At 36.6% G+C, this 19,710-nt stretch overlaps 1 protein-coding gene across 1 annotated transcript; it reads right to left on the bottom strand.

The window, feature by feature from the left end:
• Positions 1 to 1,233: 1,233 nt before the first annotated feature.
• Positions 1,234 to 13,747, bottom strand: LOC100541261 (transient receptor potential cation channel subfamily M member 1-like). The gene is made up of 6 exons (XM_031555215.1): positions 13,712 to 13,747; positions 5,701 to 5,780; positions 4,714 to 4,909; positions 3,337 to 3,550; positions 2,546 to 2,670; positions 1,234 to 1,883 (listed from the first exon to the last, which is right to left on the bottom strand). Exons 1-6 carry the CDS (start codon positions 13,745 to 13,747, stop codon positions 1,656 to 1,658), a joined length of 879 nt encoding a protein of 292 aa, XP_031411075.1. The 3' UTR covers positions 1,234 to 1,655.
• Between the last annotated feature and the right edge of the window lie 5,963 nt (positions 13,748 to 19,710).

Below are 19,710 nucleotides of genomic sequence, written 5' to 3'. Positions count from 1 at the left end.
TTCAATTCTTAATCTGTAAAATGACCAGCATTTCATAAGTAAGATGCACTTTTTTTTTTTTGGTACAGTTGACTTCATGTTTTCATTTCTCTCTGAAGAATGGGAACACCATGGATAAAACAGCAGAAGCTTCCTGACAACCTCCTGTCAGTATACTCCAGCTCTGATAAGGAGTTATCACAGAGCATTGGCTGGCCTCTGCGTCTATGAAATCCTCAGTGACTACTGCTGAAATTTCCAGAAGAGGTGCTAGTGCCTGAAGTGATTAAAAACAAACAGAACTGTATGTTTTTACTAGTAAATGTAGTGCAAAGCTTTACAGAATTCAAATATCCTATACGTATTTCCAACTTTGCCTCTCTTGTGAAAAATCTCTTACTTAAATCAGAACCAATATCCCCAGCCCAAAGTGGTATCAAAAGAAATAACACAAAACATCTTGCCTCAGGGCCCTGACTTCCTTATCTTCCAAGCCAGTGCTCTCTTTAATAATGTTACTCCCAGCACTTCTGCAGAAGACAAAGATGTTAAAAGCATAGCCATGTTAGCCATCTCAAAAGTCTGTTGGAGGGCAACAGTGTGCGATACTGTCTCCATGCTCAAAGGCAAGAGGCACAGTTTCGGTGAGTTAACTTTCTTCAGTTAACTGGAGGTTAGAAAGAATATTTGAAGACTTTCCAGAATAGTTTAGATATCTTTTGGCAGATCTCTACATGTATCTTTAGTCTTACCCAGTACTCTACTTCATTTTTCTGCTCTGCTGTAAAGATAACTTAAACCCTATTGGAAACTTTTGTACAGCACAATGCAATTAGCATCCTGAATGCTTTGTTTTTCTTATTTTTATGGGCCTACACAGCTTCTGAAGGCATTTCTCATAAATCAGAAAGACAGTTGGTAGAATTGATGTCTATTTTCCTATTTCCATGCTTTTAATTCAAGCATGGAATCTAAGACTGATACATTTCTCTTTATCATTTCTGATTTACTTTAACTTGCTAGAAAGCCATCATTACTAGCATTTCTTATTTATTTCATCTCTAATTTTTTCAGTAAAAAATGTCATTTAAATTGCATTTTTCTTAAATAATGATGAAAACAAATCTGGAAAATTGTTTTAGAGAGGATATTAATTGACATAAATTTTAAAACTACATGAAACTCAAAACATAAAAATGCCAATGTGAAAAGTAAAAATGCTGAGCTATGCCGAGAAGATCACATAATTTTAAGTGCAATATTTCAAATGAAAGCAATCCATATAAAAGAGAAAAAAAAAACCCTTTTGTAATAACACCTGGAATCAGAAGCCACAGAGATACAGAGGATTCCCATAAGTGGGATGTGCAGAAAATCATCTCATTCTATGCATTTACTGATGCTTAAGAATTCTTTCCAGAAATGCATAAATATTTTATATTTTCCTTTCTTTAAATTCTTATTGCTTTGAACCTTCATCTTACTATTATTTTTCAATCTTTTCATCCTCCTCCTATGTCATTTTCTTTTACTTTTCTGGGTTTTCTATGATGTGGGCTCTTCCATCACTATTCACACAGCGTATGTCTAGCTTAGTCTCACAGTCCTGATCAAACTCCTGCTAGGAAGAGCTGGTAGAAACACTTAATTTCAATACCATGAAGTATTTCTAGCCTCTACACCTTCCCTTCCTTTAATGTGTTATGTTTACAACTTGCCCCACTGTACTTACGTGTATTAATTTTCTGGAGAGAAATGTGTTTTTCCAACTGACGTCGTAACTTCACTTCAGCTCCATATTTACCTAGAGTACCATTGTCTGCCAGAATGAAGTGGGTGTGGGAACTGTTGAGCACAGAAAGCTTGCTTAGAGGGTTTGACATTGTTTGATAAACACGTGTTACCTGTCAAAAGATTAGGTACACTGGATTAGAACTATGAAATAAATATGAAAATCCTCCAGTGTTCAACAAAAGCACACATCTTATGAGGAAATAAATCAACCAGATGTTTATAATTGAAAACATAGGAGAATTAGAAAAAAAGCTTGTCTTTATACTCAAAACTTGAACTCTTCACAGCACTGTTTTCATTGGAGGATAACAGCCACATTTGTACATTCTTTTACATTTTCACCTACCCTCATTGATGTACTGCCCTCGATCACACCCTTTCTTACTCTCACTGCTTTAGGAATTACATTCCTGCTTGGAGTCACCAGAAATTAATATACCACTGCTGAATACCTTTCTATAATAAATGCAAGTCTTGTACACATGCACTTAAATGATTTATAAAGCACTCAGCATAGACACACTGAAGGTAGAACCTAAAACGAACTTTTGCCAGAGAGGACTTTAACACTGAAAGTAATGGAAACCTCACTACCTCTGGGTATACTTTGCAGTTATATATGTAATACTGTCAAATATATTTGAACAACAGCTTTTCTTTAAGGAGTTTTCTAATTTCAGCAATGCTTTAGAAACAGTGAAAATGAATACTCCAAATAGATGAGCTGCCTATTTCATTACTTTAATTACATGTTAATTCCTTAAAGACTTACATCTTTTCCTATCAGATCTTCCTTGTTTTCTACAATGCCCCATGGTGCAATTCCTATGGCACAAATTCGTCCTCTGGATTTTGAAGAATGGTCTTTCAAGGCATCTCCCACATGACGAATGACACCTATAGATAAATCTCATTGAATTAAATCTTGTCCCTCTTGAGAGAGATTACCAAATATTGAATTTTTCCTCTTACTTCTCACTGAGATCCCTGTTTTTCTGGCTGCATTCAATACCTAAACTGGTACCTATTTAAAATAGAACATGCAATGCAGACAAACCCATGCTTTTTTGCAATTGCATGTAAACCTCAGAGGCTTGTTTTTTGTTTTTGCTTTTTTTTTCACATCCTTATTCTGAATTCACTCATGTCTTGGACAGACTTACCCAGTTACTTAATTTGCCACAGCATTCTTTGAAGATCAATGGTACAATCAGTATTAACACAAAATGAATTTTAAAAAATAGCACCTGAAAAACCCCCAACAGTGAGAGGCTAGTTAACCACTGAAAAAAAGTACCATAACTAGTGGTAGATTCCTTGCTACTAAAATCAAAGACAATAATCTTTTCCAGAGGAAACACTGTGTAATGCAAATCAACACTGACTCAGGAATATTTTACTGTCTGGGCTGGGCAGATTAATGCAAATCATTACAGTTCTATTTTTTTAGTCTAGTGGCTAATAACTTATCCGTGAAGACTTAAATCTCATGCCTTTGGGAAAGAATAGTAACTGAAAATCAGTGAATTCTCAAGTAAACTAAAAGTGCTGGTAATTGTTTACCTGTACTAACACCTCCAGTGAAAATCCAGGCTCCGGTGGTCATGGCAGCCTTTATCAGACCTTTTCCAAATACTTGTTTCAGTTTTGGCTGCATTTCAAAGTTCTGGAGGCCTCCGTGGACAGAGATTAAGAGTTTGGGCAATTCTAGTTGCCAGTCTTTCACCATGAGATGCAGCAGAGAATCTGGTTTGGTGTCATACGACACACGGATATACTGAAAAGATCAATGCATGATATTATCTCTCTATCTATTCTGTAAATTGTCAATTGACTAAGCACAGAATGATTATATTAAGACCCAATTTCAAAAGAAGAATTTTACAAATTTTAAGCAATTTAAAGTTAATTTTATCTGCTGTTTATATTTAGTAGAAATAGGTTGAAATGCTTTGCTATTAGGAATTTACAGATGAATTTAAAAGAACCACTTTCTTCTCCCTTCCTTCAAAACTGACTATGAGCAAGCTCTTGTAACAAACCTACACTGTTGGAGGCTAGCTGTTCCAAACGACTGGAAGTTGCTTTTTTTATCTTTCCTAAAATCTTGGTTTGACTGCTAGAGACCCAGTGATCATTACGAGAAATAAGAGGCCTATGTTATGGTTATCCCAGTCACTGTGGATATAAGTATCCGATGTCTGAAAGAACAGTTTCTACTACTCACAGTTGAATTGTGCCTTTGTGATACCTTTTCAAACTATTACTCTATGAAACACAACTACAGAACAAACTAGTGCTTATTTCTGCTTTAAAAACAAACCAATCAGCACTAACAAAAATCAAGCTGTCCTATATATTTTAGATGAGTTTTTGCAGAGTTGTTTCAACTGGCAGTCTTAGCAGAGAGATATGGAAGCAAATACAGAGAATAACAAATCCAGGATTTGGATCTGAGTGGCAAGACAAAAAGAGATTTTTTGTGGAAACTTGAATGTTGTTATTTCCACTGCTCAGAAAATTTAAAGGTCCATTTTCCAGCTTCAAGAAGCTTCTGTCTTTCAGGAAAGCTAGATTCATTTTTATTTTTATTAGATGTGAAACCTTAAAAAATATGTATATCCAGCCTGGGTTATTTGGCCCACAATCTAACAAGACAATCTTTGGCATTATTGCCTTCCCAGATGATATTTACTAACAGTAACTTCAGTGAAGGTGTTTCTTCAAGATATTTTAAGGTGCTCTCTAGGTAGGTATTATTTTTTTATTCTCACTTCTCTCTTACTTGCTCTTTTTCACCATCCTGTCCACATCTTTCTAAGGAATTGAAGAGAATTCCTTTGGTTTCAACAAACTATATATTGTGCAAGCTGAAATCTCGGCAAGTTTCTATTAATCTAGCATATGAAATGAGTATCATAGAGTTGGCTATGGCCTTACCATGGCCTTATTTGAATGTCCTCCTCCCTGGAATTCAAGGTTTCCATAAGCATCAGTTGGGTACGTTTGGGTGTGCTTGCTGATGGACCACTTCTCTGGCTGAGCTTCCACTTGCTTTGTTTCTTCTCCATTTTTATTAGCTGTTGTACTTGGAGGAGGTGGAATATGCTGGTTAATGAGCTGACCACAGCAGCACCTGAAAGTTAAAATTTTTAAGTAAATTTGAATACAGTATCTTCGGTATCATTTTGTGATTAAAAAAAAAAATCATACATGCGATATTCAGCTGACCATACCTGGCTCCACATGGATCACAGAAACGTCTCTAGGTCATATCTGCCACATTTACATACACACAAATGCCAGAATTACTAGCCCACAAGTGTTTCCTTACAAGCAAGGACTATACATTTCACTTCACTTGTACAATAATCAGGATGGAATTTCTATGCTAAAAGACAGGAGAAGAAGAGTGCAGAACAGGAGCAGTGACTCTGTTTTATGCTCAGAGGGGACAACTAGCATGGAACAAACAGCTACATTGTCCAAACATCTTGGACTACAGTTTAGATAGCTCACACAGCAGCACTTATTGTTTGAACTAAGAAATCCGTTCCTCCTTGCATACTATTGTTATTGGTAATGCTGTACACCCAAACCTGTGAAGAACAGTATCATTTACAACACAACACACAATAGCACATCCTTGCTTTCAAAATTCAGTATGAAAATACGCTCTCATCTGTGATACTAAGAACTAACAGCTCACTGTCCCTCCTGCACAACCTTATCATCACGTATGCTACAACCCACAGCTCCATATAGACTAGGGTGAAATCATGCCTTGCACTTTTGTTGTCTGACAATCTCACCTTAAGGGCAATAAGTAAACTTGGTCCCACTTTCACCTATCTAAACACAAATATAGACCATCGTTTCATCGTTATTAACTTTTCTGTCAGCTAAGGCAAAAATTTCAAATGTTACCTGCTAACGTCTTTGTTGTTGGCAATTACATAAACGCATTCTCTTTTTGAAAAGGTCTTCTCTATCCAAGCCTTCTGACCCTTAAAGAGAGAAAAAAATAAAAGGAAAAAAATTAAATATTCCTGCGACAAATACAGTAACATTTCCATTTTATTTTTAAATACAAGCATTGAATTCAGTAAATCAGCTCTAAACACAACATACATCTACCCATGAAGCAAGTAGGTGATGTAAGTTTTCTATAACTTGGATAAAATTCAAACCTTGAACTTGTGTAAAAATCTTTAAACACAAACATATTCGCCTTGATGGCACAAAGGGTATCCAGAGCTCTTCCAAAAATGCAGTTGCTCCTTTCTAATTTAGCAATTAGTAAATGGACTCAAAGTAGTACAGAAATAATACAGCCTAAGCTGTGAATTAAAGAAAATTGACAGCATTTAATCCAAATAATAATTTAGTAATGTTATTTGTACAATGAAATTGCTTCCCAAAAACTTTCTCTAGTTTGATTAATAGTCTCAGACTCTGATTTTCCTCTTTAAAATAAAGTTCTAGTTATTCCTAAAGTCATTCCTAACTCAGCAATAGCATATGTCTTGGGAGGAAGAAAGTGAATTAACATTTGACAGAAAAAATACAAACTTCACAGCTACTGTGACAACTGTGACACAAAATGAGAAAAACAACCTTGAAAACAAAATAAAATTTCCTATTTTGGTGTGTTTGTGAATTAGATTAAATTAGACCAATCTCACAACCATTTAAAAAACATAAGGTGTAGGCAACCTAGAACAGAACCATGGATCCGTGCAATGAGGCTACTGCAGAACTGCAGTCCAGTTAGGTCTGGGAATGCTGAAGGCTGCAGCTTTAGAAATGGCCGCAGGCCAGTTTCCCATACTTTTGGGCTTGTCCATCCGTCATCAGTAAGGCAAAGTACCATCATGATTGGCATACTAAACAAACGTTTAGTAGTAAATTTCATAAAGAAAACTCAAAAGGAACTTTTAAATTAAAAAGATTATTAAATTAAAAATGTTACAGCACTCACTATTTTATGATGTGAATAAACTTGCCTTGCTGCTTCTGAGTTTGAAATAAGGATCTAGTATTAATGCATTTTTCAAGTAGTAAGAAAAACCATGTGTTTTGCTTTAGTTTCCCCTATGGAAATGAAATTTTTGCAGAGACAAAATGCTAAAAATGATGTGAACTTTCAGAGCTCCATCATTAAAAAAATGGGACTTCCCCTAGAAAAGTAGTAAAAACCTTACCTGATTTCCTGACTAAAGTGAACGGCAGATTTCTGTCAGAAGAAAGCTCTGTCAGCCTGTCTGGTACTAGCTTAGAGAACAGAGTAGCCCCCTAAGTGCTGCACAGCCTACAGCATGATGAATAAACAAATCCCAAACCACACAGTATCCAAACTCACTGCCCTTTTACAATTACATTCAGTGGTGTTACATGTGCTTATGCGCACCATACTAACTGATGGACTTTTAAGGTTATAAAACAAGCTTAACAGGATCCTTATACAGGGGTCACATCCACTTTTTTTTTTTTTTGCCTTGTTAAATAAGAACCTGTTTTTCTGTCCCAGTAAATTTTTGCACTTGTGTGCAAATCATTGATCAATTGACAGAAATGCCCAAATCAGTTTCATAGGGTGGGATGCATTCTCCACTATACACCTGGCAATAGATGCTTCACATTTAACTCTTCTGTAGAGAACACTGAAAAATCTAAGCTAGAATGTCAGAACAACTTGGATTTTCACACCATGTCATTGATTGTTTCTTTACCTCATAGCTTGTCAAAGAACAAATTTTTCTATTCTGTGTACTTGAAAATAACTACTTAGCTGTTGAATTAAATCACAGATTTAATATTTGTATTTGGATAGAAGCTTTTGCATCTTGGTATCTAAAATGAGGTCTACATTACAGCTGAGCTCTCAGCTGTGCATTCATTACTAAAAACCCTGTGATAGGAAACCTATTATCTACAGCTATCCTGAAAACATTACATTCTCACACCTCAAAACCCCTCTAGAGCTCAGTCACTATAGGAACTACAGTTGGACAACACATTATGCTCCACTGGTTTATTTTTTCAGTGCTAATGAGAGGAAGGCAAAAGTAGGCATTACAGACCACGAGAAATAAAAACTCAGCACATTTGGTCAGCCTTTGAAGTTTCACTGCTTTTGTCTGCTTAATCTGCTTAACCAAAGCTTGATTATAATCCAGTGCAAATACTTGAGCAGATATTCAGTGTCAGAAAATGGGTAATTTCCCCACTTGTTTGATACAGATTCTGTACATGTCTATGTCTGGATTGAAATGAGAAAAAATGCAAGGATATACACTGTCCCTTGTGAGTTTTTAAAAAATTAAGCACTTTTTAAAAGCCGTGGAACAGATAGGTTCTGAAAGAACTCTGGCTGCTCAGCTACAGTTTTTAGACCAGAAACAGGAGTGTTGGATTGCAAGAGAAATAAATGCTACTAACAAGATAAAGGCAACAAAAAGACCTCTGAGAAACAATAGAAAAAAAATAGCAAGACCTCAACTTGCTGATAGTAATCAAGTTCAACCCTACTTATTATTGCAAATTCTGGATGTACCTAACAGCACCTGATCTTGGAAAAATCACACTTTAGATGCTCAGTAACGTTTGTTCTCTTTCATGAAAACTAACTACAAGTTTCCTAAGTTATGATTAAAACCAAATCAAACCACTGTAAATTCTTGGTCTTCCACCTGGAAATCAACATATTGCCAGGAAATGGTATTAAATGATGCTGGGATTTATGATTCCTTGTCATGGATTTTTCTAGTCCCAGTAACATTGAAAGAGGGCTTTCAGAAAAGACTGAAGTTGTTAGTTTGTACATAAGTTAACTAATGAGTTAACAAAACTAAGATTCCAAAAGAATATCTCCTTTAGAGCATAAGCACTAATAAACACAAGAATTAGTTCTACAAAGACCAGTTGTTCCTGTAATATCATAAGTGAACTCCACTGTTTGCTGGGAAGTGAAAAAATGTTGGGGGGAAGGAGGGCAGAGATGAGAGTTGCAGTGTCACTGGAGTACATCCAAAACCCAAACTCAACCAGACCTAAAAACAGTGTAATCAGTCCTCTCAACTATAACGTTCCCAAAAAATGACGCTCCATGCAATATGGACCTGCTTTTGCTGGACAAACTGACAAGCCTGGCAGACTGGGCACAGGATGGGATGAAACTTTGCCCCTGTCGTGCAGTCAGACAGCATTCATTGTAGGACATCTCTTTGGCACCTGGGGCCCTACTGTAAGAGCCACGCTCCCAGTTGCTGTGCTCTAGTGAAGCTCTGTCATGCTGGGCACAGCTGGGCAGCAGAGAAGCCAGCCCACAGACAGCAGCACCTGGTGCACAGAGCCATGGACAGATGCAATGAGGAAGGAGATAGGGGGCCAAAAAAGTGTTAGGTGTAATACAGGCTAAAGTAAACACAGAATAATATAAAAATGGAGTTGCCTGGGCAGCAGTCTATTTTGATGAGAACGAAAGAAATAACTGGAAGTGGAATGAAATTCAGACTGTGAAAACACATGCGTGGTGTAAGCACATTTGTTGTGTCAACAAGTCTACAGACTTCTGTAAATACCATTCAGGTAATCAAATTCCACTGCTGTTATCAGAGGGAAAAAAAAAACAACACAACAACTCTGCCCAATAATCAATTAGGAAAAAAAGAAATCGCTGTATCAGCAGAATCTGGGACTTAAAAATCAATACTAGAGGGATTTCTACTTTGAGCTGCTTTGAATGGCAACTTCCCAATTATACTATCTAATAGGCAGGTTCTTTTCAGAGGGTCATAAATGGGACATCTGAAACAACCAGTGTAGATGCTGTGTCATGGTACACAGCTTCTCAGCTTTAGAGCAGACTCATGTCTGGCCAGCAGTTCTTGTGCTTTTTCTCATTTACAAGCATTGAAGCACCATCCCTAGATAAGTACTTCTCTAGTTTTCCTTTCTTCCAGAAATAAGCACCTTCATTTCTCCGTAGCTGAAGAAACTTGCAAGTGGTATATCTGAGTTGCATTTCCAAACAAGCTATCCTTTTACCTCAAATCCACTACAAATATCTGTGGGTCTCTTCTACATATCCAGTTTGCACAGGTTCGTGCTGAATTTGCAATAGACTCGGCTTTCCGAGGCTGATGGAGTTAGTTCTCTTTACTACTCCAATGCTCACTGGGATGTTACTGATAATGTGAAATATCAAATAATACTTGCAAGAAGGAGGATCTCCTATATTGTTTGCTAATCAGCATCAAAAAGGGAGTAAAGATAGTTATAAGATTCCTTCAAATGAAAGTCTGTTTCATCAAAACAATTCTTGTTCTCATCCCAAGATAAGTTTCATATGATTCAAACTGACCCTGTGTTCTGCCAGCAAGATAGCCAGGGAACCATTTGGTCCATGAATGAAGCAAACAACACAGGCAAGATGGCAGTGCCAGTTAGCAATACTGTTATCACAAAAAAAAAACCTGTCATCTGAATTATCTCAAACTCAGCCAGTAATCACTCCTGCTGATGATGTGAAAGCCAATAAACAGTGTTTCATGCCTTCATTATGCTTTGTGTTCTGGACTGGCTGGTGAGGCAGGCAGCAAGCATCTGCCAAAACAATAGGAATCATTTCCTGTCCACTTGAATTAGTTTGTGGAAACAAGATACGAGAAGGAAATAATAGGCTCTCCTTTCCCAAATTTACACAATTATACCACATCTCGTGGAGATTCTGCTTTCCCAGAAGCTATGGAAAAGAGAGCAATGACTACAGCCTCAACACCACAGCAGAGCTGGCTTGCTCTGCCACGTTTGTGTACATCCAGCTCCAGCACACTAGTAAAGTGTGCTAGCTGAGCCCAGATACCCAACATAGAAGCACATAAAGCTGCTTGGGTACAGCTCAGCATCAATGTAAGGACACAGCTGGCACAGCCAAACAAAGTAACTTAACAAACATTTGTAGAACAGAGCGGAAAAACCTGGCTCAGTGCTTCCCCACAGAGAACATGCCTTGTGCAGTTTTGTAGCAGTTTCCCTTGCAGAACAGAGAAAGTCTTGGTGACCACTTTACACCTGCCACATTTTAAGACAGAAAAAGCATTCCTCTAACTGCCCTGCACTGCCCCTTACTGTACAAAATTTTGAGGAAGATATTTCCTATGAAATTGTAATGTTAATGTACAGTTTCCATTTGTTACCAATTTTACTTCCATCATTAAATATCCAAATCCTAATGTAGCCTTTATCCCATCCTGGAAGCTGCAGAGTTGAGGAACACGCGTATCCGAACTTCCATTCAGAGATCCAGTTTGGATCTTTCTTTTTCCAAAAACCCTTCAGTCTTAACAGCAGACACTGCCGTTTTACTCCAAACACTTAACAACTAGCAAAAGTAAGAAACTGACACCAAGATACGAAGGTGGGAAGTGCTAAACAATTTTATCTAAGGCCAGTGGAATAAGCCCTTTCTACAAGTAATTATTCTCATGCAGCCTAGTGCAGCAAAGTGGATGTGTAAGAAGAGAGAACAAGCAGCTTCTAACACAATGTTAACCAAGTACTAGGCAATTACTACTTACCATTATAATTTGTTATTAATTCTTGCTTGAAGATGAAAGACAATCCTGCTGTTTAGATTTGACAAGGCTCAGAAAAGATTTTTGTATGCTAATTACTTGCCCTAATGTAAAGACTCTTAGCTAGGTAGTTGCAAAGGAAGTTGAGACACTCCCAGATTGCATGCAAGTTATGTCTTCATAATACTTTGAACTATGAACCTTTGATACAGTCTATTCTAACTTGAAATAGAGAAATGCTATTATCGAAGAATATTTGTATGTTTCAATATCCTCAAATCTCACTTTGTGAAACCTATCAATATTCATGAAATCATAAACAACATAACAAAATACTTCCCTCATTACAATACTAAGCCAATGTTCTAACTAAAGCTGTCCACTTACTTACGTCTCCTGCTTATTTGTGGCTTAGAAAATTGTGGCAATAGAAATTAATTATACATGCCATCAAAGACTAACTTGCACTTTGTTATGCAGATGCAAAAACCATGGACTTAAACTCTAATTACAACTCAATCTGATAGCAATCTGGGCCATTTCTGTCCATATTATTAAGCATTGAGCTTTTGAGCTATTCGAGCAAAAATTATTTAAAATGTTTTGTTAGGTTAGGAGGTTAGAAATGTAAGCACTCCCTTATCGTAAGAGGTACAAATTACAAGTTTAGAGATAACTTCTATAAAACTTCTGATAAGCCAGTTAACAGTGATGATTTGTCACATGTGATACAGTGGTACAGCTTGAAACCTTATTATTTTTCTCTATGAAATACTGGAAATCATGAGTAGAAACACATGATTTGTGAAATACTGCATATCTGTGAAGAGTTTGTTCTTAAGTGCATGGTTCTAATTACTTTAAGCGCACAGCACACAAAACACGTAGACTTGAATAATTTATTATATTCACATTTTCAAGATGTGGTAAAAGAAAGCCACTATTTAAGGTTAACAGCTAAACATGTTAATGAAATATTTTAAAAATACTATGAAGTAAAAATTCTATAATCACAATATAATACAATATATACATACCCCAGAAGTCCCTAAAATCAGGAGATAATAAATATTTACTTATCTTTTCTACTTTTTGTGAATACACACGCTCTTCTTTCAAATATATATATCCTTTAGGAAATCAACATCATTTCGTAGTACATACAGTTTTCCTGAAAGCAAGATTCTTCAGGTAGAATTCTGTTAAACAGTTTGAGCTGTTGAAAAATTGCAACTTGTTGTGGGTAATTTTACACTCAGTAAAGCAATTACTTTCTGAGCGTCAGCTAATACGTAAGCTTTAGAAAATACACCACAATGCAATCAGCCACATTCTGTACCCTGCTGCTTTCTGTCATTTTCAAAAAAGAATGTATTTCCAGGTCATTTAACTTTTGGGCTGCAGGGTTTGTACAGAAATATTCTTTTTAATCTTTTAGAAATCACTATGGAAGAATTGGAATTCAAGGATTAGGTTACTCCCTAGAGAGAATAACGAAGTACGTTTAAAATACTCTTTGTATTAACTACAAACAACTAAGAGTTGCCAACATTCACTGGGAACCTTCTGAAAGCGTGAATGCTTTAGGAGAGAAGAAATCACAAAGGGCAAAAGAGAAAAGGTAGACTTCAAGTGAGTTTATAGTTGTTCACAGATAAGAACAGTTTTCAGAAAATAGGGTCCATTTTCACTTCAGGCCGTACCCCCCATACAAAACCCCTGAATCCATGAGTGGAAAAAATTAGTAGATATCCTGGAACCTAAAGCTATCTCCAGAGATGTTTCACGCGATGTTTTTCTCTAAACAGAAAGGAGACCTGAGCTGTCTTCAACAGTGCATATTACAACCCAGAAAACAGCGCAGAAGATGCTTTGCCTTTAGTGACACGAAGTATCATTCAAGGTTCAACTATTATGCATAACTTAGCAACGTATTTGACTTTAAATTGTTAGCTGCAATGTACCATTTAAATTAAACTATTATAAAATTTCAAACTTGATTATGAAAGTATTTATTAACTTCCATAAATAAATCTTAGAATTTTGAAGTTACGCCTAAAATTTTCTAAAAAGACTCCTACATTTTAAATTTCTGTGGGTGAAACTTGATAAACTTATATGTACCTACACGTCATTACATCACAAACATATTTTGAATGGTGTTGATAAATACATAATGAGGCCAAAAAGTAGTTTCTTAGCATGGGTCATATTGGTATCAAACGCAGAGTGAAGGGTCCAGGATAGGCAAGGTTAAATTTGACTCTCTACTCCTGAGGTAAGGAAAAAATGCAGAGTCCACAGCACACGAGTGGAGAAGATTTTTAAAGGCTGAATTAGGGGCATTATGGGACACTCACATGGGCCAGGAGCTCTGTAGTTGCCTTTTGACCCATAAGGGAATACAAGAATAGGTCTTCTTGGAATAACTGTTACCCTGAGATGTCTATCCACAAATCCTCAAGTGTGCTTCAGCCGAATGATTGGATTGCTAGAGGATGGATGGGAGCACTGTCCTACAGATTTGTGATTTGAAGAGCTGGGGGTAAAAAGTGTCAAAAGCTCCTTGGCTCCCCAGTCAGCTGAACAACTGGTATGTGAATACCCAGGAGCAGCATGTAGGTTGGATTTTGGTGAGGGAGCATTCAAAGACTTGATCTCTGAGCCTAATATGTTTTACAGCAAAACAGCACTGCTTCAAATGACAGCTGCATTGTTGATTCAAATGTGATGGGGTTGCTGCTGTTACAGATCTTTCACAGGTAAAACCTCTTTACTGCAAACCCTTGCTGGTGTGAGAAAAAACACCACAAATAATGCCCTACTCTGTTCCAAAATTTCAATAATACCCAACCTAACATTGGCCCATGATAAACCAAATTAGAAACAAATGCTCACAGAAAGAGGTTTGCTTATCAGAAGGCTTGCCACCAACAATGAGTTCTAGAGAGCATTACTGACAAATTTTGATATCTAAAGAACACTGAAAAAACACTAAAGAACAAAACAAAGATTCAACCTACAAAACAAATAAACTAGAAATCCACCTCTTTTTCTGCAGATTAGCTCTAAACTAGCATTCAAAGCAACAAAATACTAACATTTCCACTCAATCTCACTTTGTCAGCATTTCTACTTATTATAGTCATGCTTGAGCAATTTTCTACTTCTGAAATGCTTTGAAAAACCTAATTTTGAGCTTGAAAACTCATTCTGTCTTCTTGCAATTAGTGCTTTGAGTTCCATGTCTTTCAAAACAAAGAGTGAGAAATCTAAGACTTAGTCTATTCAAAGTACTACTATTTCAACTAAATTATTTTTCTCCAATCAAACTTAGGCTGCCTAAACATTTCTTCAGCATAATTTCAATTATGCATATTGATGCTAAAGAAGTTAGCAAAGCCGAAGATGATCAGGAATGAAACAAACAAAAAATATTTAAAATCTTGTCCTACCTGCTTGTCATTAGAAGTGTTTCAGAGTTTGGAAAGATTATTTATATCTAGAATAAATAAAATACATTTAACTCTGAGCTTCTGTCCCATTTATTGTTCAGACTTCTCATTCATCTTACTGGTAGGACTTCCAGTCTCTCTGAAGTTCATGAGAATTCCCAAGAAGATGGATTTCCACCACTTTAAGAAGAGAATCTCATATGATAAGCATGTGAGCCGCTTCTTTGTTCAAACCAATCCCATGACTCCCTTTGAAGGTAATCCTTTAGAAGTCTCATGACCCATCTCCCTGCCCAGAGGGTATTTTCATCTCATGGTGGAACAAGGCACAACAAATCTACTTTGATAGTGCCCAAATCTCCAATTTGTTAAACCTCCTTTCCTCTCTTCAAACAGTGGATATACTCACTGTAAAAATGCCAATACTGCAGAAAGGCTAAAGCAGGAGCTGAAACTTTTAATTTGAAGTAACCCCTCCCTTCTGTTAAAATATCAATGTAATTTGCATAATTGAGACAATTGGACATAATAGTCCTTTCAGGGGTCCTCATTAGTGTACGTCTCCACATTCTTTGAAAAGAAGAAAAAAGGAGGTCATACAGCATTAATTATATCTAATCCTCTTTGGAACAATTTGAAGTTAGGCAAAACGCTGTATTAAAACAACCAAAGTTGTAAATAAGCCATTCATTTTGTAACTTTATATATCACATGCATTTTCATACTTTGCTGCTTTTGCCAATTTAATTAATTCCTTCGCTGTGAAGGGCTTCTGCACCTTCTCATACTTTAAAACTACCAATACAGCAAAGGACATAATGAGTTACAGGTAGTTACTAATTTTGCTCAAAGTTACAAAAATCTACCTTGCTGTGCTAGGTGCCAACAATGAGACACTTAAGGATCACAGTTAGGAATTATATTATTTAGAGGTAAATGATAATAAACAAATAAATAAATAAAATTTAACTCCTTGCTTCTGCTGCAACACGTTTTCAATCAAGAAGTCTGCTATACTGACCTTATTTCATTGTTCCTATGCCTGTTTGCCAACGCAAAAACCATATGTCCATTTGTGATTGACAGAGAAATATTTTAGAGGCATAATCTCAACTTCTGACTCGCCTTAAGCACCAAAGCATGCAACTGAAATAGCTGTATTTTAGAACTAGACCTTGGTCTTCCTAAAGAGACAAAAGCTCCTTCAGGCTTCAGGAAGGAAGTGATACGAGTGTAAAAGAATTAGACAAACATCTGGAAAATTACAGTGTAAAATGAATTTTGGATTCCATTTCTGTCTGAGGAAAACAGTTTAAGAAAGCAACAGGCACTAATAAGAGTATGAACTCAAAGAAAGCAAGCACAGAAGTCTGTGTGGGGTACAGCACTCATAAATATTGGAAGTACAGATTATTTCACTATTTAGGGAATTTTCTACTTAAAGCCTTCATACCAAGTTCACTAAATATAACAAATGACTACCAGTGTTGTTCAGTAGACAACATAACAGGACGTATCACAACTGTACTCCACAGTTGCATAAGTTTTCCTCTGGTTTCACAATCAACTTGTCAGTTCTGAGCTCTAAAATCACATCAGGCTTAAGTTCCTGTTGTTCCAGAATCTGCCTGTAATCCTTTTCTGGCAATGGGGGAGGTTCACCACCTCACCACTCTCAAAAACTCAGCATTGAAATGGCGAGTATATGTTGAAGTCAACAGACATTTCTTTTTTCCAGTGAAAATCACATTTCAGACTTAGCAACCATTGTGGATGCCTCTTCTATCTGGAACACATTGTCTTCTTCGAGACAGAAAAGGTTGATACACTGAGAGGCAGGAAGAATTATTACCAGAAATATCTAAGGCAAAAAATCTATTAAAAAATGTTAATTGAGCACTTGAATCACATCTGAAACTGGAATATGGACTACGCAGTGTGGTTCTCCTTGGAAAGACATTATGGAAGAATGCGAGCAGCATCTGTATGTAACTGCACTGGAAAGACAAAACACAGATTAAGAATCAATACTGAAAATATCACACCTGTGACTTTCATTTCTTAGCTCAGACTGAAATAACAAATATACACGTAGAAAGAACAATATTTAAAAAGTTGAAATGCAATTATCTCTGAGCCCTGTATTGTAACTGCTCTGGCACCTCAGTTTAAGTAACAAGACTGATGGAAGGTAAGGCAACTTGACAAAAGAAAAAAAAACACAGCTTTTAAGCATGATCAAAGGTTACTGACATCAAAGATACCATCTACAGACAGTACTTTCCTCACTTACAAACAAAAATTTTTGTTTTGAGACACAGATTTTATATTGGATGTTTTTAACAAAGTTGAAGCTTGACAGGATGCTTCTAGTCTAATGAAAATATTCTGAATAGTATTTCAGATAACACAAGATATGACTACATACATCCACATATAGCATAATACTGCAATAACTGATTTGTTTCAGGTGTGTGTATGTGTGGGAAACAGTCACGTAGAAGCAAAGGAATGGAACTTACATGAAGTGTGTGTTAAGAAAAGCATAATTGAGTTGGCTAAAAACCTAATAAACATGCACTTTTACTGCAAAGAGTAAGCAGCCTCTTTGCAGCATTTGCCATCTGAAATGCCTATGACCAAATTCTCTATGACAAGAAGAAACCACTGACTTTTAATTTCAAATATATAATTCTGTCAACTTCAGCCAAAGTGCTCATTCAGAGTTCAAAGGAATAATACAAGAGTGAAAAAATGACGTTCTCAGAGAAAATGCCACTACACAAAAGACAGTTTTCATGGATGCCTGCACTCATACTATGGGAAGGCTCACAGCACTTGGAGTTTGTTTTGTGACATGGCTTGATATAAATGCACTGTGAAGGAAAGGGATAAAGATATGCATCTCTTTACTATCCTCACTGTGACTGTCTCGGCAAAAAGTTCCCTTGGTTACCAGTAGCACTGGGTAACCACATGTTTGGATGGAGTAAGTAGGAATGATGAACAGATTGATTAATCTTCCAAAAGCAACACATTCTGCATTGTTACAACTGATGTAAATCTAGATCTATCAGAGTAATCAGTTATACTTATGTGTGAATAATTGAGAACTTAGTAAATGTAACAGTACGCTTAGGCTGGAAGATTTGATAGCTCACACACTTTATGTAACCAATAGCATTGTCTTACATGGAGATAGATAAACTGTAGCTCAAAGAATCTTGCATTTTTTCATCGCTGTTTTGGAACTTAAACCAGTAACCAGCATTTCACAGAATGCGACACTACTAAAATACTAAAACCTGTGATGAGTATTAATACAAACATCACATACATAGATGTCAGAATAGATGAGAAATAGCATGATAGCAATCTGCCCAAGAGGTAACATAAGCTTTGTCCATTAGTCTGGGATGGACAAAGATGAAGGGATAGACTGCTCATGACAAGCTTGTTCACATGAAAATGGAATAGGGTTATTTATTCATAACCTTCCTGATAACCAGAGCATCACCATTCACTGCTCTGACTGTTGACAAAATTAACCCTGCAAAGCAGTAGTACATATGAAAAGACAAAATCAACTATGTAACTGCAGATCTCTTCATTATTCAAAAATTCAGTCATTTTTAAAAAGTGAATGTCCCGAAAGATTCTGATTCAATAGATACCACCTGATGCCACTGCCAGATCTGTAACTGGACTGTAAGTAGACTGTTTAGAAAACTCAAAAGCAAAAGAAGCAGATGCGTACCTTGGTGTCTGGGGCTCAGTTTGGTCCTGTATGCAGGACTGAATTGTTAAACTAGACTCAAAGTACATCTAACTACACTCTAACTATACTTCCAGGGAGGCAATGGATAGTATTTGGTCAAAAGTCTTCAAGTGGAATCAATCAACAGTGTAATCCATGAAAAAAGGCCTATTCCAAAAAAAATAAGATACTGGTTTTGAAATGCAGTAAGTCTTGTACAAAAAGGGTGTGGATATGCAAAGGAATTACCTGCTTAGTCTGAAATACAGGCTATCATCCCCAGCAAATTTCTTATGATCTTCAGTAGGACCTGACGAAACCATGTAGTGCAGAGGCAATAAAAAGCATTCCCCTTACTCTTTCCTTTGTAGAAGTTCTCAATCTGCATTCCACTGAAAACACAGAGTTCCTTTAAAAAAAGAATATATTCCCTTTTACGCTGGGAATGAGTGCTTTTCTATGAACAGAACAGCAAAATAAGTTTGAGAGCTTTTTTCCACTTTCAAATATTACCACTGCACTTTTTCTCCAAATGACATAGGTGTATAAATAACTAAAAAACATCCTTCTTTAAAAACAACAGAAGAAAACTTACACAGCTTATTTTATCTGTTGATAATTCAACATCTGCTGCAGCCTGTGAGAAGCATGAGGGAAATGGGTTATTTTTGGCAGAAATTTGCTGGTAAGTGTTGTTGTAATTCAGTAAACTGTTGTAAGTATGACTTATGGAAACACTTATAAATTTTGCATTGCAACAATGAACACTACAAATGTTTCACAGTCCTCCCTCCTTTATTTTTGCGTGTGTTTGAAGGGGTTTTATACAGCAAAAATAGTATCAAACTGTATATATTACTTAAGTACAACTGACATCAAAGGCATGCTGTAACAATGAGAAAAAAAGCGCTGATGACCCAGGGCAAGAGCAGACCAGTACCAACTTCATGTCAGCCCTACCACCACGTGCTGATCGCTTGAGCTCCTCTCCCACCTAGACTACTCACATCCAACCTTTAACATGAAGGCATTATTTGCTTAACTCTTGATTCTGAGACTGCTTAGGCACATTTACAGTGATGAATAGCCCCTCTGATTTCCTGGAAACAGTACCATACACAGAAAGCTGTCCAAGTCAATGAGACTG

The sequence above is a fragment of the Meleagris gallopavo genome, chromosome 12 (genome assembly GCF_000146605.3).
Source record: "Meleagris gallopavo isolate NT-WF06-2002-E0010 breed Aviagen turkey brand Nicholas breeding stock chromosome 12, Turkey_5.1, whole genome shotgun sequence".
In the NCBI taxonomy this organism is placed as follows: domain Eukaryota; kingdom Metazoa; phylum Chordata; class Aves; order Galliformes; family Phasianidae; genus Meleagris; species Meleagris gallopavo.
This window is presented reverse-complemented; position numbering and strand designations above follow the sequence as displayed.

Bases quoted from the DNA above. Each gene is read 5' to 3' on its own strand.
- LOC100541261 (XM_031555215.1), bottom strand. From the start codon at position 13,747: ATGGGTCAAAAGGCAACTACAGAGCTCCTGGCCCAT. The intron at 5,781-13,711 runs GTGAGTGTCCCA...TCTCTCTTTAAG, and splicing joins CTACAGAGCTCCTGGCCCAT to GGTCAGAAGGCTTGGATAGA. The intron at 2,671-3,336 runs GTAAACAATTAC...ATTTATCTATAG, and splicing joins CACTGGAGGTGTTAGTACAG to GTGTCATTCGTCATGTGGGA.